Consider the following 26692-nt stretch of genomic DNA (forward strand, 5'->3'; position numbering starts at 1 on the left):
GTGTAGAGACGCATTGATGTCCCTAGTACGTGGAAACCACTGTGGCTATCTTTCCCTCAAAAAATGCAGTTCCTGAAAAGTTGTTTTAGGTTTTGTTTGTTTGTTTTTGGTTTAAGTTGTGAAGAACAAAGCCAACCCGTAAGATTTATTCACTCTGGTAGAATTTTGGGTATTGTATCAGTGTCTTGGTTAGTTATGAGATCTGAATCTGTGTGTGTGTGTGTGTGTGTGCCTTCATGCGTGTGTGGGTACACATGTGTGTGCAGGTTCACATGCCCTGGCACATGTGACAGGGATGCTAGAGGACAGCTTCATCTATCATTCCTTAGTCCAGTTCACCCTGCTTTTCTTCAGACCCACTCGTCTGGGACTCATCAACTAGGCTAGCCTCTGTACTTCATTGCCTGAGCTATTGCCCCAACTCTGTTTTCTGAACTTGATGTGTCCCCAGATTTCATTGGCTGGAAATAAACCCTCAGAATGATGGTAGTAAGAGGTGGGGCCCTTGGAAGGAGCTAGGTTCACTCCGCTTCACTTTCAGAGTGGGATTAGTGAGTGTCTTTCTCTATAGAGGAGGGCGGGGATAGCTCTTCTGCTCCGAGAGCCTTATCAGGACACAGTGAGAAGCTACTGTCTCTGAAGCACGGGCCTTCACTAGATACAGAGTCTATGGGCTACTGATCTTGGACTTTCCAGTAGCTAGAACTTTGAAAAAGTAAATTCACGCTGTTTGTAAGTCACTCTGCTGTGGATGATTGATTGGTAAATAAAGTGCTGATTGGCCAGTAGCCGGGTAATATAGGCGGGACAAGGAGAGAGGAGAATTCTGGGAAGTAGAAGGCTGAGGGAGAGAGATGCTGTCAGCTGCCACGATGAGAAGCAGATGTTAAGATACCTGTAAGCCACGAGCCACGTGGCAACTTATAGATTAATAGAAATGGGTTAATTTAAGATATAAGAACAGTTAGCAAGAAGCCTGCCATGGCCATACAGTTTATAAGTAATATAAGTCTCTGTGTGTTTACTTGGTTGGGTCTGAGCAGCTGCAGGACTTGTGGGTGAGAAAGATTTGTCCTGACCATGGGCCAGGCAGGACCAGGAAAACTCCAGTAACACCACTCAGACTATAATACATTAATGCAGTGATCTAATTGGAAAACACAAATTTCTTATTATAGAAACACTAAAAATAATAAAAAGAAACCCAAATAAAGATGACATAACAGCATTAGGATCTTACCACCAAGGTGGGCAACTAAGATCAGTGGCAATAGCCTGTTGTCTTGGGGGTTTCTATGACATACCTGACCAAGAGTTCAAGGGAAGGTTTCCTACACTTAGCACTAGGTTATTTATTTGGCAACCTATGGCTTCTGTGGGGGAGCATTATCTTCTGTGTTGTAGAACTCCAAATATATATATTCCAATATGTATATATTACAAAATATATAATATTTATAATATATGAAAGTTATAAAATAATAAGTTTCCATGTGGCTTTTTTTTCAAATATTTTTAGTCTTAGTTATCACTTACCCTCCTCTATATTCTGCTGTATTCCCTCATTATGTTCTGTTTATACCTCCTTCCCCATTATTCCGTACAGTTTGGTCGCAGGATGCAGGTAAATCAAACTGGTAATGACTGGGAAGCTTCCACTCTGCCAGCTAGATTTCACAGTTCTGTAGGTGCTATGTAAGCTGCTGGTATGTGGGTGTAGTCATCAGCAGTATTACTCAGTGGGGAACCCTGTGAGTTACAATAAGGGCCATACTGGCAAGACATACCATGAGTGCAATACTGGAAGAAATGTCATGGAAGTAACCAACTTTCTGATGGATTTAAGACCTGATTCAGCCGGGCGGTGGTGGCGCACGCCTTTAATCCCAGCACTCGGGAGGCAGAGGCAGGCGGATCTCTGTGAGTTCGAGGCCAGCCTGGTCTACAGCGCGAGATCCAGGAAAGGCGCAAAGCTACACAGAGAAACCCTGTCTTGAAAAACCAAAAAAAAAAAAAAAAAAAAAAAAAGACCTGATTCATAGGAGGAAATATAAGCCTGGACTGTAAATATGATTGTGGTCCCGTATCTCAGGAACTCATAAATCTTAGTGGTGAACTTAATACTATTATTCTGCTAAATGGATATCATATCAAACCACTCTCTAAATTTCTATCTCTCTGTCCATGAATTAGTGTAACTCTCAAACCTCGTTAGAAAAGTTTTCCCCCTCAGTGGATGGTAGCTAATGCAAAAACTCACAACTGGTCAAAATACAGCTAACAAATGTTAGTAGAGTGCTTAGCCATAATTGAGACATCTGTATCACAGCCCTCTGTAAGGCTCACAGACCACTGTGGAAGAAGGGAGAGAAAGACTGTAAGAGCCAGAGATCAGAGAGTACCACATGCCTAACAATGACTTCTAGACCTAAAAATATGGTTGCATTTATGCAATCATAGTATCTGTGGTTGTCTTTGTAATATGTGCATAAGATAAAGCCAGTAAACTTTACATCAGGGATGGGGAGGAATTCCTAAGCCTCTGAGTGAGGAACTATTGACAAATGAGGCTGCTGGGGGAAGGAAAAGTCAGTTTTCTTTAGGAGCATCATCCCTGGTAGGTCAACCATCCAGTGGATGGCCTCACACCTGTTCCTATATAGCACAAGCTGAAGTTGATGGGTTATTAAAAAAAATAAAGGATGTGAAGTTGGGAAGGGACGAGGAGGGTAGGGTTGGATCTTGGATGATTTTGAAATTTGGATTTATTTGGAAGACTAAGGGATGCATTTGACCAAAGTACATTGTACAGATGTATGGTATTCTCAAATAATTAGTAAAACTGCTATATTAAAAATGACAGAACAAGTCACATAGAGATGAAATTGTTAATGGGTTTAAAGAAGCTGCTATCATGACAGGGAATGGAGAATGAAAGTTGAAACACTGTCATGATCCTCTTACTTCTTTTTTCTTGTTCTGATTTGCAGCTGGTTAGGTAGAGTACCATTTCTGGCATCTTCTGTGTTCATGTTCTCATAGCTTTAGAACCAGAGGGAAAGATGCTTTCTCTTCCCACAGAGTGGCCATGGAAGACACAGTAGGGTTGCATATTGACTATTTTAGAGTGTATCTTTTTCTTTTTTTTTTTTTTTTTTTTGGTTTTTCAAGACAGGGTGAGTGTATCTTTTTCTAATGGGCTGTTGAGACCCTATTTCAGCAGGTGTTTCCAGGTGGGCAGTGGTGATCCCCAGGGTAGAAGGCTGGGATTTCTCCAGGCGTGCAAGCTCTTGTATGGTCATTGAACAACATGTTAGTGCTACTGTCTCTCTCCTTCTATAGAGATGGTATAGAGCAGGTCTCACTGCTGCTTGTGTCTGAACATCACTACACAAGCTGATTATCTAGTGTTTTGGGTCTAAAATCATCTGTTTGAGTAGAACTAGAACATTCTTTCCTCTTAATGTTAAATTCCAATCCTTTGATTTTTTTCTTCTAAAAATGTTACTAAAAATGATAAAATGTGGCCATAAGAATTCTTCTAGTGCATCTTGATGTCCAGGCCTGGGTTGGCAGTTAGGAAATACTGAACCAGAAGGAAGCTTTTGGGCCAAGAATGGAGTTTCAGTTTAATCAAAGGTGCAGATTCTATTTCTTTCCTGTTCTGAACAATGTAAACCCATTGGAAGAGTCAACCCACACCAACAACCTATGTTTTTACTTTGGATATGAGAAGAGAAAAAAATATATATAAATTGTTTCTAAGATGTGAAAAAGTCCATTACAAATGTCTCCTTAAGTGACAGTTGCTGTGATGTGTGATAATGAAATAATACTGCTTTTTTATTTTGGATGAAAACATTTTGAGATTTTTTATTTTCCTTTCACTGTCTTTTTTGTATTACGTCGTTAGACCACACTGGGAGATGCACAGTGTTTGTCCATGCTCGAGTTGCTAAAGCAAACTACCTTAAACCAGGTAACACTTGTTCCTTTTGGTGCTGGACCTTGGAACTCTGAGAACAAAGTGTCTACAGATCTGCTGTCAAAATGGAGATTTTGACATACCTTTATGGTAGAAGGTACAAACCAGCTCCCTGTCCCTCCTCTTTTATGAAAATCCTAATCCCATTATCTCCTAAGACCCCAAACCCAATTACAAAAGACCAGGCTTTAACATGTGAATTTTGAGAGACAGTAACATGCAGAACATTGCAGTTTCTGTGATCATGTGCCAGACATTTCATTAAGTCTAGGGGATGTAAAACTAAATAGCATGGACCTCTTCTCTAGGAAGGCCATAATAAACAGATGAAGTGCTGGGAATGTAGGAGATGACTGGATCACATGCCATTGAATGGAAGGCTGGGGGAGTCTTGAAGCTGGTGCTACTTGACCTGAACTTGTTTATTGTGAGGACAAGATGTCAAGTGAGCAATGGAGGCAAGTGTGTTCCAGCCTTTGGAGCTGCCTAGGGGAAGTCAAGCCACTAACAGATTTGGCAGACTTTGGAGAATGGCAGTAGTTTTGCTGGTCTGGGGAATTTTGCATATAGAACTGATAATTATTAGATCATGTAACTGTATAAATATTTATCACATAAATAATGAATATTTGAAAGAGAGTTATAAGAACCCAGAGGAAGGAAAAAGGAGGGAGGACCCAGAATAAAGAAGTCTTTATGAGTACGTGTTTGAATTTCATTCTCAAAGCTAAGGAAGCAATTCTTTTATGCCAAGGCATTACATGCTCATCTTTGTCTTATAAAAACAAAAACAAACAAGCAGAAAACTTGTGGGGCTGAAGAGAGAGCTCAGTGTTTAAGAGCACTTCTTGTTCTTCTAGAGGGCTGGAGTTGGGTTCCCAGCACTGATGTTTGGGTGGCTCATAACTGCCTGTAATTCCATCTCCAGGGGAGCTCATACCCATTTGCTGGCCTCCACAGAATCTGCTCATATGTAGTGTGTGAGCGCACGCGCGCGCGCGCGCACACACACACACACACACACACACACACACACACACACACACACATGCACACACGCACACACGCACACAAATTAAATCTTTACAAAATTAAAGAAAATGACACTCGTAAAAGAATTGTGGAGAATGGATTAGAAAGGGATTATCTGGGAGCAGGGAGTCCAGTCAAGAGGTTTTTGCAATGCAAGTGAGAAATCCAGGTGCCTGATTTGGGGTATCAAATCAGGGGAAAAAAAGATAAAATATGATGTAGAACTGATAGGACATATTGATTACCAGATGTCTTAGTTGGGGTTTCTATTGCTGTGAGGAAATAAGAAGACACCATGCCCACAGCTACTCTTATAAAGGAAAATACTTAATTGGGGCTGGCTTACAGTTCAGAGGCTTAGTCCATTATTATCATGGCAGGAAGCATGGAGGCTTGCAGGTAGATGTGGTGCTAGTGAAGGAACTGCAAGTTCTACATCTGGATCCACAGGCAGCAGGAAGGAAGAATGAGCCACTGGGCCTAGGTTGAGCTTCTAAAACCTCAAACCCCACCTGGAGTGATGTGCTTCCTTCAACAAGGCCACAAGTACTCCAATAAGGCCACACCTCCTAATAGTGCCACTCCCTATGAGCCTATGGGGGCCATTTTCATTTAAACTACCACATTAGGTATAGGATTTACAGCAAGCAACTCTGGATGATCACCCTGTGGCAAGCATTTAGCTGCATGGGTTTAGTGGCAATGAGCTGCTAGCTTTGGACAGTCTGAACTCAATCTCCTGAGAGTATATCCAGATGAAGATGTTACAGCTGTACTTCAGGTTTTTGCAGGAGAAAATCATGAGCTGATGATATACATTTGAGGTTCTCCCACCTTCAGTTAGCTGCTGGAATTCTGTACCAGGCTGAAAGAGAGAGAGAGAGAGAGAGAGAGAGAGAGAGAGAGAGAGAGAGAGAGAGAGAGAGAGAAGCTCACTGAAGCCAGGATGCTAAAAAAAAGAATGATTATTCGAAACATGGAGAAGGAAAAGACAGACACGCCAGAGAATACTGTTAGAGACAGTTTATATACCAATGAGAAAAGTTTCTTGATTTTGTGACCATGAGAAAGCTAACTATATCCTACTATTGCATTTTCCTTGTCAATGAAAAGGAATAATAAAACTATTATACTGTGCATTGTGAAAATGATAATAAGAAATACATTCAGTTGATATTCTTGGAATATAGGATTCATTCAATGGCATGTTTTTATCCCATCCATGTTGAATGGATTGTTGGTTAAATTGTTCACAATGAAATCTACCGCTTAATGAGACTTAACCGGTTTATTTAGTAATTTAGTTAGATCCCCTTTTTCATGGCTAACTCTCTGGCATCTATTATCAGCTTTTATATGGGCTTCTTCTAAAAAACTAGGCAGAATCTAATGAAGGGAATTTCTGGAAATAATTGTTTTCATCCTTCTGATAATGACACGGTGATACGATCATTCTTGTTTAAAAACACCCATGTTCCTTTCTCATTTGAAGCTACAGTAATGAACACTAAACTTCTCTTACAGTTCTGTAAATCATTCTGAATACTAGAGCATATATTAGGGAAGAAAGACCTTTAATGCTTTGTGCATTGGTCTGCCTATTGCTCCCATAGCCTTCATGTGCCCCACAGCTTAGGTGTTTTTATTGATGTCATTCAATTTAGGGAAATTTTAGAGGAGATGGAAAGGCAACATTTTTCTACTTTTGAAGTCTTATGGTTATTGGTTTGTTCTTTTTGAAGCTGAGCCACTATTATCTGGAATCCTTATGCAGTACTGAGGTAGTCTCAACTTCTGGCCTAATGCAGACATTTTCATTTGTGTTCTCCTTTGCCATGAAAAGGATCTCCCACACCCAGTCATGCTCTGTATCTGACTTTGATAGCAAAGTCCCAGGCTTTTCTGACAATTAGGAGCAAAGCCTATCGCAAGCAAGTCAAGAGACAGAAAAGAGTGCAGAAGGGGTGAATCATGCCCGACTGATAAGAACAAACCATCTCCTCTCTTTAGGGCACTTGCTTTGTGTCTGTGTCCTTCGGTTTCTTAAGTAGCAGCTTGGAGAAAAGTCTTACTCATGGATGATTTTATGAAGGTTTTAGATTTAGAAGAACAAGATGTTTCATGCTTACCTACCATACTTGCACTCAGGTTGTAGTTTTAAAATATGTGGATGCATGTTTAATAAAGAAGGTGGCCTAGGTAAGCAACCACGGGTTTGAATGTTCTTGACGCTGCTGTACATTTGCTTGAGCTGTACTGGATTACCTTCAGGTTTCTTTTTTTGGCTTTGACATTGTGTGATTTGGTCTTTAAAATTAATATCTACGTATCTATCTACGTATCTATCTATCTATCTATCTATCTATCACCTATCTACCTATGTATCTATCTGTCCATCTGTCTGTCTATGTATGTATGTATGTATGTATCATCTATGTATCTATGTATGTATGTATCTATCTATGTATGTATGTATCTATATATCTATGTGTCTATATATCCATCTATCTACCTACCTTATCCATCTATCTACCTACCTATCTATCATCTATCTGTCTATCTGTCTATCTATCTATCTATCTATCTACCTATCTATCATCTCTCTATCATCTTTTATCTGTATCTATCATCTGTAAATTTATCTATCTGCTTGTGGAAGGGAGCTGGATGATAGTTATCTACCTTCTTCCAAAAGTTATCTGTCCCACAGTCACCAGAAACCATGACTTCTTACCTTTCAGTCAAAATATCTCCAAGATATAATGAAACTAGGGATCTTAAAATAAGAAAAGTGGCCTGGATTATTGGACAAGCCCACTCTACTCATAAGGTGGTTATGAAAGGGAAGCGGGAGGGTCAGAACCAAAGAGGAAACACAGCCTGGGGTCACATGCTTTGAAGATGGGGAAGGGACCACGATTCAGGAATAGGACCAGGGCAAGGCTCTGAAGGACGTGTGGCGCTGCTGACACCTTGATGTTTGTTCATGGGAGACTTTTGACTCCAGCCTTGTAAAGCAATGTTTGTTTTTCTAGGACATTAAGCTTGTAGTTATTTGCAACAATGAAATGAATGAACATGCTATTTAAAATTTCTATCCATGAAAGTTTATGATTCATAAATCCTGTATTGGTCCCTCTAATCTCTTACCCTTTACCAAATAAAATTGGATGTAAAAATAGTCACAGCCAATAAACAGTTAATAAGCTTATATAAAGTCATGAGTTCTGTTATTTGGATTAAATACCAGCTTCGTTATTTTTCTAGCCGTCTGGCTTTAGGCAGGACACACTGCTTCTCTGTAACTCAGTGCTTTCTCTTGTGAACTTAAGATATTAAGAGTTCTTGTCTTACAGCCAGCTCCTAAAACACACACTTCTTACACATACTTCTAATTTTCCATATCATTCTTCAGTAATTACTTCTTTCATGTGCAATATTCAAATCCTAGAATGAGTTAGGCCCATTTTCGTCACTCAGTCCAAGGGACAGAAGTGTTCAATACAGAAGGCTAAGGAGCTAGGGATAAAGAATTTGCCTGAGGCTAGGTTCAGTTTTCTGAACTTGCGAATTTTCACTGGCTTTGTTGTTTTCCATTCTCAGTCTATTCTGGGAATTCCACAAAGGCTGTGATCACTTCTCTTCACCACACTGGAATTTATAAAAGCATGAGCTGAAATGGGGTACAGGCATTCCAGCCCCTAGACTCTTTGCATCCAAATCCACTGAAGGGATTTGGTTACATTTACCTGATTATTCAATTATTTTCTTTGATTGGGATAGTTGAAGACATCGTCATTGATCATTGATTATTTGGGGGGAGGTGGAAAAACAGGACTCCTTTGATTTTCAGTAAAAGTACCAGGTTCTTGCCAAGTAAGATGAAGGTTTAGTTATAAAGATGTTTAGCATACCACTTTCTAGTCACCTATTCTGATGTCATTGTTCAGTGTTTTCTCCTGGATTTGAAAATGGCATATTTCAAAACAATAGACTTGAAAACTTTTCTCTGTTAGCAGGATGCCCCTGATTGATTTACTGTCTGGCTATTGTTTGGGGACTGGATGCTATTGAATATCATTCTCTTGGCATTCTCCTTGATGCAGGTTTTATCTGTGGAGATGAGAAAACATTAACCACCAATCAATAGTGTTTGCAAATACCCTGACAGAGGACAGCTTATTCATAACAGATGAGAGGCTTTTGTTGGAACATTGTTTCCAGGAGAGATTGTAGGTTCAGGAAGTAGTCTCTTCCCTGGTCATAGGATTGAGCAATACTGACACTGGCATGCTTGTAATATTATGTAATTAACAATGTGTGTGTAGGTACATTCTACATTGGGCATTACAGTTCCCTTATGGCTAGATTATTGTGACTCCCATATTAGAAAAGAGAAACCCTAGTCCTAGAAAAGTCAACTGTCTCCTGAGTTCATGTGGCTGCCCCATTAGAGTTCTCTAGAGAAACAGGATCAAGAAAGAGTACATCTGTTCACGCTGGCTACTGTTGTGCCAATTTGACACAAGCTAGAGTCATTTGGGAAGTGGAAACATCAGCTTAGAAAATGCCTCCACCAGAAAACACACTGAGCAAGCCACAAGGAGCAAGCCAGTGGGCCACACTCTTGCATGGCTTCTGCATTAGTTGTTCCTGACTTAAGCTCCTGACCTGTCTTCATCTCTATGATGGACTACAAGATACAAGATGAAGTAAAACCTTTCTTCCCCAAATTGCTTTTTACTCATGGTATTTTATCACTAGAATAGAAACCTAAGTAAGACCCAGTCGTTACCTGTCTCTGCACAGAAAGGTATTTATGTCTAGCAAGGGATTTTCATATGGTGTTAGCCTTGGGATTATAGAGGTTGTGAAGTCTTACTATCTGACATTTACTAGTTGGGGATCCAGGAAAACCTCAATACAATTGAAAGGCTGAGAGTCAAGTCCACAATCCCAAGAACAAAAATCACAAGGGAAGGGGAGGGTGGATGCCAAGTAGCTGGATAGAGAACATGTGTCTTGCCTTGCTCTGTCTTTCTGGCCTGCTCAGGCCCTCCCCAGACTTCATGGTGTCTGACTACATTTTTTTAAATACTAATTTAAATTCAAATGTACATCTCTTCTAGAAACATCCTGATACACAAATCCAGGAACAGAACTTGATCTATCAGGTTTCTGGGTATCCCTTGGACAATGACACTATGATCATAGCTAAGTGCCCAAGCCATAGTGGAGGTGGGTTTCATCCCAGTGCACAGCAGTTGTTTCTGAAACAAGGCATGCTGACTCATGCCCATATGCAGCTCGAATGTTAAATGGTCTTTTAATAAAAAACCTGGAGCCTGATATTGGGGTGAATGATGAAAGATCAGAGAGATAAAGGAACAAGCCTCTAGGATTCCTCAACCTAAAAAGCTTTCCTCAGCCGAAAGACTTTAGTTCCCATCTCCTCATGCCTTATATACCTTTCTCTGCCCACCCATATCATTTCCTGTCTCAACTTTCCTAGTGCTGGGATTAAAGGCGTATGACTCCCAAGTATTGGGATTAAAGTATGTGCCACCACTGCCTGGCTCTGTTTCTCTTCTAGACTGAGTCAATCTCATGTAGTTCAGCGTGGCTTTGAACTCACAGAAATCCAGATGGATCTCTGCCTCCTAAGTGCTAGGATTAAAGGTATGTGCCACCACTGTCTGGCCTCTGTGTTTTATCTAGTGGCTTGTTCTGTTCTCTGATCTTCAGGCAAACTTATTAGGTACACAATATATCACCACATCCATATCCAGCATGTGAGAGTCTGAAGCAGGAGGAACTGCAAGTGAGGCCTTGCCTCAAAAGCAAACAAACATGTGTGTTTCAAATAATTCAACTGTGTAGGTCTGGGTTTTCTCAGATGTGAAAGTGTGCATGGGATCACTTTGACACCACATGTGAACACAAATCTAACGTGTGTTGTGAGCAATGCCAGTAAGTGGAATTGTCTAGATGCAGAAGAATAAAATGGAATGTGACATGAGGAGACAAGCACTGGCTAATGGGGTGGCTGGGTCAAGCTTCAGTTACCTCTGGGTTGGAAAACAAGCCATTCCTGCTGCCCTATTCTTTGGTTTTTTGAAAAGATTAAAGTACAGGTTTTCTTCTGAAACCTTGAACTGGCTTACTGTTGAATGGCAGACCTCCAATGCCCACCCCACCCACACCAACTTTCATTCTTCATTCACACAAAGTCAGATTGCTACAAGATCAGCACTGTTTCAGGAGGCCTTTCTTTGAATAGTCATTTTATTTTTGGTGTGTAGGATTGTATTGACTTCTCATTTACTGTCTAGGCTGGTTCAGCAATTGATCTGAACAAACAGACAATTTCTTGGGAATTCATTGACATTTTTATTGTACAGTCTTGGAAAATTAACAAAACAGAAAGCTCTGTTTCTAGGAATGTTCACCTGTAGAGTGTGCTTGCTTATTTCTGCATGTCACAAAGTGGGGCGCTGAGCTTAGAAAAGGATTTTGTGACATCTGATATGTTGACTGTTTCCATGTGCCTAAAACAAATATAGGTAACAGTTGTCCTCAGTAGGAGGTTTGGTTTGTAATCATTGCGTATCAGTGTAAAGCCTGCCATTGAAGTGTGTGAGATTAGGTGAGAGGACAGAGCAGTTTTTGCCCATGATGTAACGAGGAATGTCTGCCTGTGGGTAGTGACATTTAACCAAGGATTAAAAATGGAGGGAGAAGCAGGCATTTCCAGGATTGTCCTTGGGACAGTCACAGCCTGGTATAACTTGCCATTCAGTTCTAGAACACTGTCTCTCTTTGGTCATTTATTATTTGCAGGCTCATATAGCATCATCTTCTGGAAAGGGAGCTGTGGTGGGTTGAAAGAAAATGGCCCCCAAAGCGAGTGGTACTATTAGGAGGTGTGGCCTTGTTGAAGTAGGTGTGGCCTTGTTGGAGGAAGTGTGTCACTGTGGGCTTTGAGATCTCTTTTGCTCAAGATTCCCTTAGTGTGACACTCAGACCATTTCTTGTTGCCTTCTGATCAAGATGTAGCCAGCACCATGTCTGCCTGCATGCTGCCATGCTCCCTGCAATGATGATAACGGACTGAACCTCTGAACTGTAGGAGAGCCCCCCAATGAAATGTTTTCCTTTTAAGAGTTGTCGTGGTCATGGTGTCTCTTCACAGCAATAGAAACCCTAACTAAGACAGGGACACACTCAGATCTGACCTTGCTCCTTTTCCTCTGAGTTAGTTACCTGGGCTCCTTAAGCTTATTAACAAGCCTAGACTTCCTCATCTGTTAAATCTGGGTCATTATCCTCATCACTTACAACAATAAAAATAACGCACAGAGCTTCAGAACTCTACACCTTCACCATCAATCACATTTTGTGCAGCAAAGGGAATGCAGGGTAGAAAGTCATCACTGGAAGCAGATCCAGGGTCTTGGCGGACACGGGAACCTGGTGCAGATGGACAGTGGGCTTTCAAGTCCTGTCGCCCGATAAGAATGAGAATCAGGGTGGGGGGTGAGCTTACCCACTTAACATGATGATGTTAAGATGCATTTCCTAACCCACATTGGACTACAAGAGTTTGCAGGGTCTCATGGAGAGGGAAAGTAAACACCAGGCAGATTAAGCTTGTGCTACAGTCCTGCTCCGCTACCCATCTGCTGATTAAAATCTCCAGACTGGCTTGTTGTCAGGTCATCAAGAAATCTGGGTCTGGTCCCAGGTCGCCTTCTGACATGCTGCATAACTCAGAGCCAATCTCTTTGCCTGCTTGCTCTCAGGAAGAAGACAAAAGAGAGCATATGTTACTTATCTCAAAGGAATCCTTTCAAAAGATGAATGGCAACACACACACACACACACACACACACACACACACACACACACACACGCACACACACCCCTGAAAATGTCCCTGGTATGATGTAACTTACTACTAATTGTGGGATATAACTCGGTAAGCAGGCAAAGATTTTAAGTTACAGTCTACCTCATGGGCAATGGAGTCTGTCTAACAACAGAGTATGAGTCAGTAGCAACTTTGGTATGAAGAGAGAAAGGACACAATAGAGGTGCTGGGGTATAGTGGTGCTGAGTGGGGAGCTGGGGAGTTCTCAGACATTGGAAGGGTGATTTGGCTTTGTTACTCTCTGGGTCTCCCTGGGAATCAGCAAGCTGCACAACAGCAGCTTATCTCCGCTGTCCCAGAGACTTCTATCCCGTCTATCCTCATGATATTCCCATGGTAACCCTCTGGGAGGGAGAGAAGGGATAGTGTGCCACTGAGAAGCTATTTTTAGATTCCAGGCCAGATGCTTTGACAAATCTGTTGAGGGATAGAAAAATGAAACAAATATAGACAATTTTTTTTTGTGGTCAAAGAAATTATCATTTAGAATTCCTATTATAAAACTGGAAAGTATCTTCAAACCTCACTCCAAATATTCCTACCCCTAGGCAGGTGTACTTCTAAGCTAGACCCAACACCCTACTCTAATATGTAACCATAGTCCCTGACTCTAGACTAGCCCATGTTCATTCATCTCTGTTCTCAGACTGAAGGAGTTGGCAGTGAGACTGACTATAATTATTCAGAGTGTGGACGACACTACTCCGGGCAAACCGTTTGTCTAGATTAAGCTTCCATCAGCCCTGGCTAAATCTGTGCGGCGCTCCTCGTGTGCAACGGTGTCACTGGCCCTTCTCCATTCATGGTTTTGAAATGTAAAAATATGATTCAGTGCAACTTGTAACTTCCTTTATGAATATCATATTTCTCTTAGGTTAAAGGCTCTTAAGATTTAAAATGGCCGTAAAATGCAAGGTGATATGAACCCTTCAAACATATCTAGAAGAGTTTAGCAATCTTTAATTTCCCCTTTTTTATGCTTTAAGGAAGGACATTTGAGGTGTTCCAAGCATCCCTGTTCCTCCCATACTTGCACTTGCACGTAGTATTTTCCCCTGGATTTTTACTTATCCGTATCCTCTCACTTTCAACACAAATGTCAGAAATGGACCTCTACAGCCAGTAGAGAAGGCACCGTGTACAATGTTCTCCTATTTTCCTGTGTATTTACATCACGGTACCTAGCAAGTTGTAATGCTGTATTTATTTATGTATACTTGTGGTCTTTTATTGTTTTAGACTGTAAGCTCCATGTTGCTAAGGACTTCTACTGATTGCATATATGATACAGACCTTTTGCCTAGCGCCCTGTTCAGCAGATCAGTTGTTCTAGAGACTAAAAGGAAGACAAACAGTTACTTTAAAAGGATATAAGCTATTTAGGAGACCCCCAGGCAGTAGGACTGGGACCTGTCCTTAGTGCATGAGCTGGCTTTTTGGAACCCAGGGCCTATGCTGGGACACTTTGCTCAGCCTAGGTGAAGGGAGGAGGGGACTGGACCTGCCTCAACTGAATCTACCAGGCTGAGCTGAATCCCCAGGGGAGTCCTTGCCTTGGAGGAGGTGGGAATGGTGGGTGAATTGGGGGGAGGGTTGGGGGGCGGGAGGAGGGAGGACAGGGGAATCTGTGGCTGATATGTAAAATTATATAAAATTTTATATAAAATAAAAAAATAAAATGAAAAAGGATATAAGCCCAAGTTCTCTGTTAGGAGGAGCAGGTGGCTACAACATATCCTTCCCAATCTAATAATCATCCAATTCAGCACCCTTTCATGATAAAAGCTTCTAAAAAAACATAGTACAGAGGCAATATCTTCATCTAGCTAAGGCTATTCCTTTGAAATTCATAGCTAACAATGCAGTCAATTAAGAAAAAAACAAAACAAAACAAATCAAAATTAAACAAAAACACTCCAAGTGTTTTTTCTCTCAGTAAGGTCTTGTACATGGTGAAACTGTCCATTCTTGCCATCTCTGCTTAACAAAATGCTAGAAGTACTAGCCCAAGTGATCTGATAAGCAAAAAGGGAGAGCCAGGCATGGTGGCACATGCCTTTGATTCCAGTATTTGGGAGGCAGAGGCAGGCAGATCTCCGTGAGTTCCAGCCAGCCTGGTCTACAGAGTGAGTTCCAGGACAGCCTGGGCTACACAGAGAAACCCTGTCTCAAAAAAACAAACAAACAAACAAACAACAAACAAAAGCAAAAAGAATGAAGAGAGAAATGGGAGCCTACTTATAAAGGAAGAAATGAAATGATCCTCCCATGATCAGAGAAAGGAGACCTTTGGTCATCCTCCAAAGGCTGTGCTGCAAACAGTGGCTCTTTTATCTCCATATCACTTTTTTAAAATTTTAATCAAATTGTTTATTTTTATTGATTCTTTGGGAATTTCACATCATGCATTGCAATCCCATTCATCTCCCCGTCCCTCTGTATCCATCCCTCACTCTTGTAGTTTCTTCCTAAAGGAAAGCTGAAAAGAATATAAATAAGATAAAAATAAATGATAATTTTATATAAAGGAAAAAAAAAACCCGCACTTCGTTTGTTCCCCTGTCTTTCCTGCCTCTCCATTGCCTTTTCATTCATCTTAGTGACACTGGGTGCTTCTGTGTATCATGCAGTAGACCCTTTTGTCCAAACAGCTTACTTGCAAATTGTGTAATAAGTTGTTGGTTAGCTTCAAGGACTCTGGATTTGGTACACCATCAAAACTGGACCCCCAACAACATTCCTCTCAGATATCCTGCTGTTGTCCTGAATCATGGAGATCCTGTGACTATGGTCGCATAGGATTGGTCTCTTCAAACACTCCCGGCAGATCATAGATAGGGTCGATGTTGGAGTGTGCTGACTCCAGGACCTGTCTGTGAGCCTAGGTGGCAGCTGAGGTGGTAAATCAGGGCACTGGGACCACTGCTCTCAGATGAGGGATGGAGTCAGCTCTCTCAGGCCTGTGGTGAGGGGGTGGGGTGGGATTTCTCAAGTGGGAGGGGGCCAGGTCTCCTATTGGGGCAGGGTCAGCTTTACCATGCTGGGTCTGGACTGGGGAATGTGCATTGCCTTGGGCGGTAACCTGAGCTTCAGACATAGGTGGAAACCCTAACTGTGATGGGTCCAGGGACCCAGAGATGGCCCCTCGACAGTAGTTCTCTTTAGACCATATAAATCTGTCACCTTTTATCTCTATTTCTATGACTGTGAATGTGAGGAGGAGCAGCTGACCCAAGAGCTCCTGCTTAATTCCAAAGATTCTGAATTTAAAATGTGTAGATGATGATCTACTTTTGTCCCTGGTTACCCACATTTTCCCACTAACATTAACATTTGGTGTATTTTCAATCTTCAGCACTCCATATTGGAAGTGTAACCCTTTTTATCTTTTTAATTTTGAACACTGAGCTACCATTTAAACCCTTCTTACCTGTTTTTATAGTGTCTCTCAATCTTCTCAGTAAACTGATTAGATAGATGTCGTTATTATCACATTTTACAGATAACAAAACCAGGCCTTACTAACTTATTTACTTCCCAAGCACACATAGAGAGCCTGGGTCAGTACCCAAGTGTGTCTGATTGACAAGGCCCTGCGCTCTCTACTCTAATGCTTTGTACTACAATAGAAATGACATCCTGAATGTTCCCTAACAGCCCGGGTGTTAACAGCTTGAGTCCAAGAGTGGAGCTGGTGGGAATCAGTAGTATATTTAAAAGAGAGAAGGCTAGAAGATGGCCTTTTGACCACTAAGGTGTGCCCTCTAACATTGTTAGGGATGGAACTATGGCTCCTTCTTGCTCACTTTTGACTCATAAAGTAAGTAGTTCTACTCTACCACACAATCCCACCATAGACCCAAAGGAATTGAGTCTGTCAACCCTGGACTGAAACCTCTCAAGCCGTGAGCTAAAATAAACCTTTTCTCTCGGTAAGTTCATTTCCTCTGGCATTTGCTATAGTCACAGAAATTGAACATAGGCCATATTCAGCTTTCAGATGCATTGGTCCATATAAGGTTCTTTCAAACATTTCTTAGTCAGGTAAAACCACTTATAAGTCAGATAATCTCCTAAATTCAGACTTTTAAGCTTATGTACAAAACAGTTACGTTTTACAACACCAGGGTCACATGCCTACAACTCAACAACTTCCTGAACCATTTAATCTTTTAGATGTCACTCTCCCTGTATATTCTTACCATTTTTTTCTTCCTCTTGCCTTTACAGTTGTGAAAATCTCCTGTTCCTCCCAGGCTTCTGGGTTTTTAGCTCAATTGCTATACTCTGTTGGAGAAATAAGTCAGCCCTATATTTTTATTTTTTTAATCTTTTATAACTTCATATGTATACACAATGAAATATGATCATGCCTCTCCTAAGTCCCCACATATTTCCCCCAATGTGAGCTATTCCCAATTTCAGAAGAATCATTCTTTTTTTGAGGATGTGGCCACCATAGGTTTCCCATATTCCAGTGGATGGTCCCACCATCATGTACATGTGGGGAACAATAACTGCATTTAGTAGGTCATTGCTATATCTTTATAGAAGTTTGTCATCAGGGGAAAGTCCTCTCATTCTATGAGGGGAGGCCATTGTATTGATATCCTTATGACTTTGTATTTCCTCACTACTATTTTTCCATTTGTACCTTAGAAGATTTATCTGACTTTTTTTTTTTTTTTCGTTTTTCGAGACAGGGTTTTTCTGTGTAGCTTTGCGCCTTTCCTGGGACTCACTTGGTAGCCCAGGCTGGCCTCGAACTCACAGAGATCCACCTGGCTCTGCCTCCCGAGTGCTGGGATTAAAGGCATGCGCCACCACCGCCCGGCGTGTTATCTGACTTTTTAAATACAAAGTAGTGAAGGTCTGTGTGACTGGGTTTAGCATTTAGTTGTCTGGAATGGGTTCTAGTTTGGTTTTTGGCTTCATGGGAGTTTTAAGAGCTGTGTTGTTGTTTTTAATAACCCTAACCCTGCTGTGTTAGTTTGTTTTACATATCAGTATGGTAAAATGTTTACAATAATCAGCTTAATGAGAGCAAACATGTATTTCAGGTCATGGTTTCAGAAGTTTTATTCCATCGTCTGTCGGGTCCCACCTGACCTGTCAAACAGTCCTGAAAAGGGGAGTGAGGATTGAGAAATAACAGATAGGAAAAAAAACAGAGACACAGACATAAAAGAAAGAGAGAGACCAAGGATAGCTTTGGGAGGGCTCTGAGTCAATACCACAGTAGCTCCGAGATTATTTCTCAGAGCCTTTTTATACCCAAAGCAGGGTGGGGGCAAAACCTCCCCCTCTCAAGGATACCATGGTTCAAGGTACAAACAAGTGTAAACATCTTCTTAATTCTAAAGACACCTGGCAACCACGCCTTTGGCAAAACATCCTGCTATTGAGCCTTGAAGAGTAAGACATTAAAAAAAAAAAGACATCTAATAGCCATGCCTTTGGCCAAACATCCTATTATCCAGCCTTAAAGAGTAAAGACAAGCTTGGACTCTTTGACCTTGAGTCAGGTTGGAAATCGAGCTGCAAAACTGGAGTCCTTGTGGGCTCCCACAATTGTCACAATGTAAGAAAGACAAGAGTTCATGTTGGTTCACTCTCTCACTGCTGGGGCAGGGTTCTCAGGCAAGTGGCTTCAGGCACCCGATTTTATCAGAAAGCATAAAAAAGATTCTTAGATGGAGCAATTGTCACCCTGTGTTGGGGTATTGCTTGCCTCAACTCCTGTGTGTCCCAATACTCACTCTATTCTCAGTTCCCATTTGTGCTGTCTTCTGTAAACTCCTACCCCGCCCCCTCAATCCTTACTCCTTGTGATAGGGCCTTTCTGCTGCACATTGGAAGCCTGCCACTCATAAAGCACGTCCACAAATGCTGTGCTCTTTCAGCTTTGGGAATCATCCCACGGTTCAGGGTTTTTTACTCACAGGATCCTCTGGCTCAAAAGTCTAAGACTTTCCAACTGGTTAAATGCTAATCTCTGCTATTTGTAGCCATATCTCATTATCAAACACTCAGCTTTCTCCCTCGTGGACTGAAGAGACAGAGGCAGACACTGAACAACATCTCCATAATGAAAATTCGGCTGTTCATTATTTTACCACACGGTACCCCTTGTGTGTTTTCATCAACAGTAAACTCACTTGACATGTTATTATGAAAGGACAACCAGCCAACATGCATCACTTAAAAATTGTGTTGTTATTTCTTGCTCAATTCTAAATTGCAATATGTCTCAGGTCTTTTTTGAATTTTATTTATTATTTATTTACTGGTTTACTAGTTATTTTAAAGTTACCACATAAAATATGTCACTTCATTGTGCTCTTTCATTTACACACCCACATCCACACCCACTCGCACACATGCACATTGCACACTTCTTTTTAAATATGGAGGTTAGATAACAATTTGTGGGAGGTGGTTCTCTGTACCATGTGGGTCCCTGGTCCCTGAGATGGAGCTTAGGTCATGGGGGATCGTTGTAAGCTCTGCTGAACCATCTCACCAGCAGGGTTATACTTTATTCTTATTTATCCTGGTCATACACTGTCCTCTGTCTCCTTTCTACCTAAATAGTCCTTTATGCCTTTATGTATATGTATTCCATCTTCCCCGTCTATCATTTCCTTTGTTCTTTATATATAATAAATAAACACACATACATAATAAGTCTAGATTCTGCATATGACAAAAAACTTCCAGCTTCATCCATTCTCTTACTAATGAATATGTGACTCTTGCCAGGTGGTGGTGGTGGTGCACGCCTTTAATCTTAGCACTCAGAAGGCAGAGGCAGGTGGAGCTCTGTGAATGCCGGGCCAGCCTGGTCTGCAGAGCGAGTTCCAGACATGAAGAAACCCTGTCTTAAAAAAAACAATCCTCTGGAAAAAAAAAAAAAGAAAAAAAACAACACCCAAAACATAAAACAACAACAACAACAACAAAAACCTGTGACTCTGAATTTACAAAGTGCTCATTCAACTTTTGTGAGTGTCTTTAATGTATAAGACAAATGTATTACCCAACGCTGTTAATTCAAACTGGGCACACAGAGTAAGATCTAGGAGAGTCAAAGCAAGTCTATTTACACCGCCTTGCTTCCTTTTCAGCAGCCGTCAGTCGACCTGGAATTTGACCGGGTGGTGATTTATACAACCTGCCTTCGCGTGGTGAGAACAACCTTCGAGAGATGTGAGCTGGTTCGAAAGATCTTCCAAAACCATCGGGTAAAATTCGAAGAGAAGAACATAGCTCTGAACAGTGACTACGGGAAAGAGTTGGATGAACGATGCAGGCGGGTCTCCGAAGTGCCTTCCCTTCCTGTGGTATTCATTGACGGCCATTATCTTGGGGTAAGTATACTGCAGAGGAAAACTGCCTTTGTCACACATCCTCCCCACAAACTGTGTGAAAAGATGACTTGCAACATGTCCACCCAGACAGTTGTTATTTGGAGGAGCTCAGACCGAAGGACTTGGAGTTTTATTTCTATTCCAAACATTGTGGGGCTATGTTACTCATCCCTTAGAAGCTGAGTGAGATGAAATCAGCGTGAAATTGCTTTGTTGAATAGCAATACTTTCTGAAGTGCTTAGTTAACTCTGACTTTTAAAAATTGACCAAAGATAAAACTACATTTTTAGTGTAAACAAAAAAAAAAAATAGAACATTTATAAGTGGAACATTTGCAAATGTTCTTAATTCTCTAGAATCAAATATTCAGCTTCTTACCTAATGAAACAAAAAGGACGGCACTCTAATGAGGTCTGGAGCCAGAATTTTATTTGCGTGTTGTTTAATATCGCTTTTGAGTTTGGTTATATGGCAGCATGACACAGATTCAGGCTTGCAGATATGCAGAGAGAACCCTGCTTACAGAAGAACAACAGATGTGCCTCCTTCTTGCCCTTTGATTAACACTGCTAGTGTTGTTAACTCCCTTTGATCTATGAACACACTTAGGGAAAACACCCCAGGACGTGGCTCTTCAGAGGATGAGAACCAAGAGCCTAGAAGGATACCATCCACGGAGTGGTGCTGCGGACCAGATGATCCCTGCCGACCAGATGATCCCTTATCAGAGATCAAAGGCTTCAAACCTTAGAAGGATACTTGGATCTTGATCATGCTCAGCATCTGAGCTTAACTTTTAACTTTGAGGGATAGAGAAAAATCCATATTGAGAGGGATTTCTGCTTGGTTTCAGGGAACTTATGACTATTATAGAGACTACAGCCATTGTTACTAGAGGCAGCCTATGTTAGCGTTCAGACCTGCCCCAACAAGGTCATCCTATGTAAAGTCCCCTTTAAGAAAAAACCCTTGGGGATTCCTGGCAACTTACCTAAGACAGGTTTTGGCGAGACAGTTGTGTAGCTTGAGCAGCTTGGGAGGCCCTCTGGCGGTAGAATCAGTTTTCATCCCTGGTGCAGGAGGGGGCTTTTGGGAGCCCACTACCTATGATGGGACACCTTGTGCAGCCTTGGGGCAGGGGGAAGGGCTTGGATTTGCCTCTAGTGGATGTGCCTCCCCATGGGAGGCCTTGCCTTCTTGTGGGGGGGAGTAGGGGATAGGTTGCGAGGGGAGGCTGGGGGGGGGCGGGAGGAGGGAAGAGGGGGATCTTTGGTGTGTAAAATGAATGAAAAAATTTTCTTAATAGAAAAAAGAAGAACCCCTCCCTCTTCTCTCTCTTCCTCTCTCTTGCCACGCAGTTGCATGCATCTCTGCTCTCTCTCTCTCTCTCTCTCTCTCTCTCTCTCTCTCTCTCTCTCTCTCTCTCTCTCTCTCTCTCTTTCTCTCTCTCTCTTCCCCCTTTAATGATAAAGCCCTCCATGTGAGAGCTATCGCACGGTGTGAGTGACTTTCCACCCTGCCCCCTTGGCTGCTGCCCACCGTGTCTGCATGGCATGTCCCCCTCATTCGCCACGGGGCACCTTGACTCAAACCCGCCGAGGCTGCAGGTGCCGTTTTTAAAATACAGTAGCCTGTTATCTAAGGGAAAGGTAAATGCCAAGGATCCATGATTACATAGCTATGGTGACATGCAATTTTATTTTAGTCGGAACTGGAAAAGCACTGCCTTTTGAAATAAAGAAATTTTGACTTGAAGTATTGACTCTATCCAGTGTGTTTCAACAGATACCCTTAGGTCTCAGAAAATAGTGGCTTTGACAGTAGCATTAAAAACAAGGGCAGTGATAGTGATATCTTATATTGCCTTCTCAGCCTTCTGTGAGGCATATGTCTGACTCTTAGGACACTCAACTCTCAGCCCTCCCCATGGTCATTGGATGAGAAGCAAATGATGGACTCCAGGCAGCATTGTTTTAAATTCCTGCTCTGATACTCATCATGTGACACTAGAATGATAATAAGGCTGACCTCATAGGCTGCTTGTAAGAATTTGATGGGAGGAACAGTGCAGCTTTTTCAAGAAATACTAAGAATTTCTTCCTTCCCAAAGGAATAAAAACCTTTGCTCCAAGTAACATAGCTAACCAAGGGGGAATGGATAGCAGTCTAGGTTATCTCTGTCTGACATTCCAACCCCTTGCTTTGTGAAAGACCCCTTTGAGGAAAGGGTCTTTACTATGTAGTGTTAGAATAGGGCTTGGCATGATGTAGATGTTCCAATGACCTTAGATTGACTGGATACATTACTTGGCTATGCAGCTTCTTCTCATTCATTTCTCCTCTCCCTGACTTCCTCGATAAACAAAGGATATGATATTTTCACACCCCAGGGGAATGTAACTTACGAGGATTGTAGACTGTAGCTGAGCATGTAGCTCAGTTGGTAGAGTGTTTTCCTAGTATGCACAAATCCCCTGGGTTAACCCGAACACTGCATAATCTGGGTGTAGTGACACACGCCTGTAATTCTAGCATGTATTCTTAGGAGGTGAAGCAGGAGGATTCAGAAGTTCAAGGCACTCACTTACACGGTGAGTCTGAGGTGAGTCTGGGATTCTTTTTTTTTTTTGGGGGGGTTTTTTTGAGACAGGGTTTCTCTGTGTAGCTTTGCGCCTTTCCTGGAACTCGCTTTGGAGACCAGGCTGGCCTCGAACTCACAGAGATCCGCCTGGCTCTGCCTCCCGAGTGCTGGGATTAAAGGCGTGCGCCACCACCGCCCGGCGAGTCTGGGATTCTTAAGACCCCATCTTAAAACACAACAACAAAAAACAAGGAGGCCACAAAAGACAGATGGAGACTTTTGCCTTTTAACTAGGGAGGCATTCTGATAATGTAAAATATTTTTTTACTATGTGTCTTAGTTAGGATTTTATTGCTGTGTAGAGTTGCCATGACTATGGCAATTCTTATAAAGGAAAACATTTAATTGGGGCTGGCTTATAGTTCAGAGGTTTAGTCCGTTATTGTCATGGCGGGGAGCATGGGAGTGTTCAGGCAGACATGGTGCTGAAGAGGTAGCTGAGAGTTCTCCCTCTGGATCCACAGGAAGAGACAGGGAGCCCCTGGGCCTGTGTTGAGGTTCTGAAACCTCCACCTCCACTGATGCACTTCCTCCAACAAGGTCATCTCTACTCCCACAGGCCAAACCTCCTAATAGTGCCATTCCCTATGTGCCTAGGGGAGTCATTTTTGTCCCACCACCACACTGTGTAAGTTCAATTTCAGTGAAACTGTATGATTAAAATTAAATGGACAACGGCCAGTGTAGTTTTCTTTCTTTTCTTTTTTTTTTTCTCTTTGCACTTTGGGGGCCTGCCACTCAGCTCCCAAATAAATAAATGGAGATAAATGGAGACTTTTTCTTACTTATGATGCCCAACCTTAGCTTGGCTTGTTTCTAGCCAGCTTTTCTTAACATAAATTATCCTGTCTATCTTTGCCTCTGTGCTTTTTACCTTTCTCTAAATAACTTTCTTTCCTTCTTACTCCATGACTGGCTGTGTGTCTGTGTGTCTGGTCCCTGTCATCCTCCTCTCCTTCTCCTTTTCTTGGTCCCCCCTCTTCTCTTCTTTTTCTCCTTCTATTTATTCTCTCTGCTTGGAAGCCCTACCTATTCTTCTCCTGACTAGCTATTGACTGTTCAGCTCTTTATTAGACCAATCAGGTATTTTAGACAGGCAAAATAACACAGCTTCATAGAGTTAAACAAATGCAACATAAAAAGAATGCAACACATCTTTGCATCACTAAACAAATATTCCACAGCATAAAATGATGTAATGTATCTGTAACGAATGTTTCACAGTAGCCAGCATTCTCAGGTATGAGGTTGGCCTCACTCATATGCTGCTCCTGTCCTCTTCTGTTGCCATCCAGAATCCATAACAATTTCTGTATGCTTCTAAGGCAATGTCCCAGGGCCTGATACCTGGCCTGCCATTTGTCTTTCAGTTGGAGGGATAGAGGCAATTGTTACAAATGAGGTCATGGTCCTGGCTCTTTCTCAATTGTGTCTTCCCTCTGATCTATGTATGTGCACACTCAGCACCTAGGAGAGAGAGGCCACAGGGGTAACTCTGCTGCTTCTGTCATTTGAAACGGCTGCTGTGTACCTGGAGGGAGTCAGGAAACAGAAGCACCTTCTTCTTCCTTCTCAGAAAGGGAGAATAATTTCTAATCCTACAATTCAAAATGGCGGGGTCCTGAATAACTTGTATAACAATTCTCCTCCAAACCCAGCCAGCCCTTGTTTGGATCTAGATGCAGAACCATCCGTGGAATACGTGCCACTCTGATGAGTTCCCTCTGCACGATCCACGGATCTGAAATGGAAGGATGCCCTCTGCTGGGTTTTGGCAGATTATGAAACATTGTTTTGAGGGAGGAAAATTTGGCTGCTGCTGGTGACTTCCCTAACATCTGTGGTGTTTTAAACAGCCACAGGAAGTCATAAATTAGGTGAGTGAGAACGATCGAGATATGGGAATCATCTATACAGCACAGCTTTCTTTAAAGAGAGAGAAATAGAACAGCCAGAGAAAGAGAGAGACAGAAACAGGGGCAGGGCAGATGGAGACAGGCCTCAGACAAGGAGACGGGGCAGGGAGAGCAGGGTGTAGCAAGAATCTTAAAAGATCTCATTAATAAAAACAAACCTGGAGCCAGGTATTGGGGTGAATGCTGGAAGATCAGAGAAGCAGAACAAGCCAGAGTTAACCTCACCTTGCCAACTTCTTAGCCGATTCTGTTTCCTCAAACTGGAATCCTCTGAGTCCTCATCTGGAATGAATCTCAGCTGAACGCTGCTAAAAGCCTGAAAGCTTAACCAGGCTAGTTTCTGGTCCTCACACCTTATATAGCTTTTTGCTTCCTGCCATCACTTCCTGGGATTAAAGGCGTGTGGCACCATGCCTGGCTGTTTCCAGTGTGGCTTTGAACTCACAGAGATCCATCCGGATCTCTGCCTCCAGAATGCTAGGATTAAAGGTGTGTGTGTGCCACCATTTTCTGGCCTCTATGTCTATCTAGTGGCTGTTCTGTCTTCTGACCCCAGATAAGTCTATTGAAGTGCACAATATATTGGGGGACACAATATACCACAGCAGGGCAGTGTTTGGTAGCTTCCTTGCTGCTTTACCATCATCACCAAGACCGAGGTGGGTGATACTGACTGAATTCATTGTGTTCTTCTGAGAGAAGCCAGTGAGCTCAACAAGCAAGAATGGAAGAATCAACAAGAATATTTTTCCCTATGGTCCCCGACTCCAACAAAACTAAGAACTGAAGGCAGAAGCAAAGAAACAACTTGATGAGAAAAAAAAATTACTTTAGTAAATAAATTTTCAGTGCCCAGGGATGCTTTCTGGGGTTGGGGCAGTGGGGGTACAATCAGCTCAGAACTGGTCTTGGTAATTCTTCTGGTATTTTGGCATTAGAACATAGTCCCACAAAAACGTTATGTTCTCATACTTTAGTCATTCCACTAAGAAATGGGCTAGAAATCATGCTTTGTCTGAATCAACCCTCAAATCTGCAATGGAAATCTACAAAGTTCACATTGCAAAGAGGCTGCAAACAAGAATGATCATAAATGGCATGACAGCAAACAGCCATTGACCTACAGAGACCTCTTTGAGTAGCTGACGGTGACGTCTCACAGCCATAGCTCTGTATCCACTTAAAGTACGGCATTGCCCCGTTCAAGAATGAAGGCATTTTCCATGGAGCATAGCTTTTCAGCCTAAGAATAGAGACGCCAGGAACAGTTCTAGACATTTCTAAGGATTACGCTTGAAATGCAGCAACTAAGACTATAAAGAAATTATTCTGGTAGAGTTGTGCAATTTGTTTATGTCTTAAGTTGGGTTTACAAAGGAGCTAACAAGTTTAAAAATACTTTTATAAAAGAAAACACGAGTTACAGTGGTCTAAAGATAGTTTATAATGAACACAGAATTTTGTTTGGAGTTCAGGGTAGAGTAAGTGTGAAGTGTATGTACAGTAATGTGCAAGGGATCCTAGGCCTTCCCACTCTCCCTTCACTATTCACAGGCTGACTTTTCCAGAACAGGGGCTGGTCCAGCAGGCTCCATCCATGATAAGTATAGTACTACTGGAAAAAAAACTTTAAAATCATATGCATTCTAGTTATTAGTAAAGATTGAAGACTTAACTGAGAAGAGCAAAGCACCCAAATGTTCCTTTCTTTAGAAGTTTTTAAATTAAGATATAATTCCATCACTTCCCCGCTTCCTCATTCCCCTCTAACCTCCCCTATTCCCTCTTCACTCCCTCTCAAACTGATGACCTCTTTA

At 41.9% G+C, this 26692-nt stretch overlaps 1 protein-coding gene across 1 annotated transcript in view; it reads left to right on the forward strand.

Annotated features, from left to right (window-relative positions):
• The window catches only part of Grxcr1 (glutaredoxin and cysteine rich domain containing 1), a 114529-nt gene that overhangs the window by 50446 nt on the left and 37391 nt on the right, over positions 1-26692 (forward strand). The window contains exon 2 of the mRNA XM_052735907.1: positions 20075-20317. Within this exon, the coding sequence (XP_052591867.1) occupies positions 20075-20317 (243 nt within the window). The remainder of the gene's footprint in view (positions 1-20074; positions 20318-26692) is intronic.

Source organism: Peromyscus californicus, unplaced genomic scaffold, assembly GCF_007827085.1.
Source record: "Peromyscus californicus insignis strain IS unplaced genomic scaffold, ASM782708v3 Scaffold_13__1_contigs__length_99412109, whole genome shotgun sequence".
NCBI lineage: Eukaryota > Metazoa > Chordata > Mammalia > Rodentia > Cricetidae > Peromyscus > Peromyscus californicus.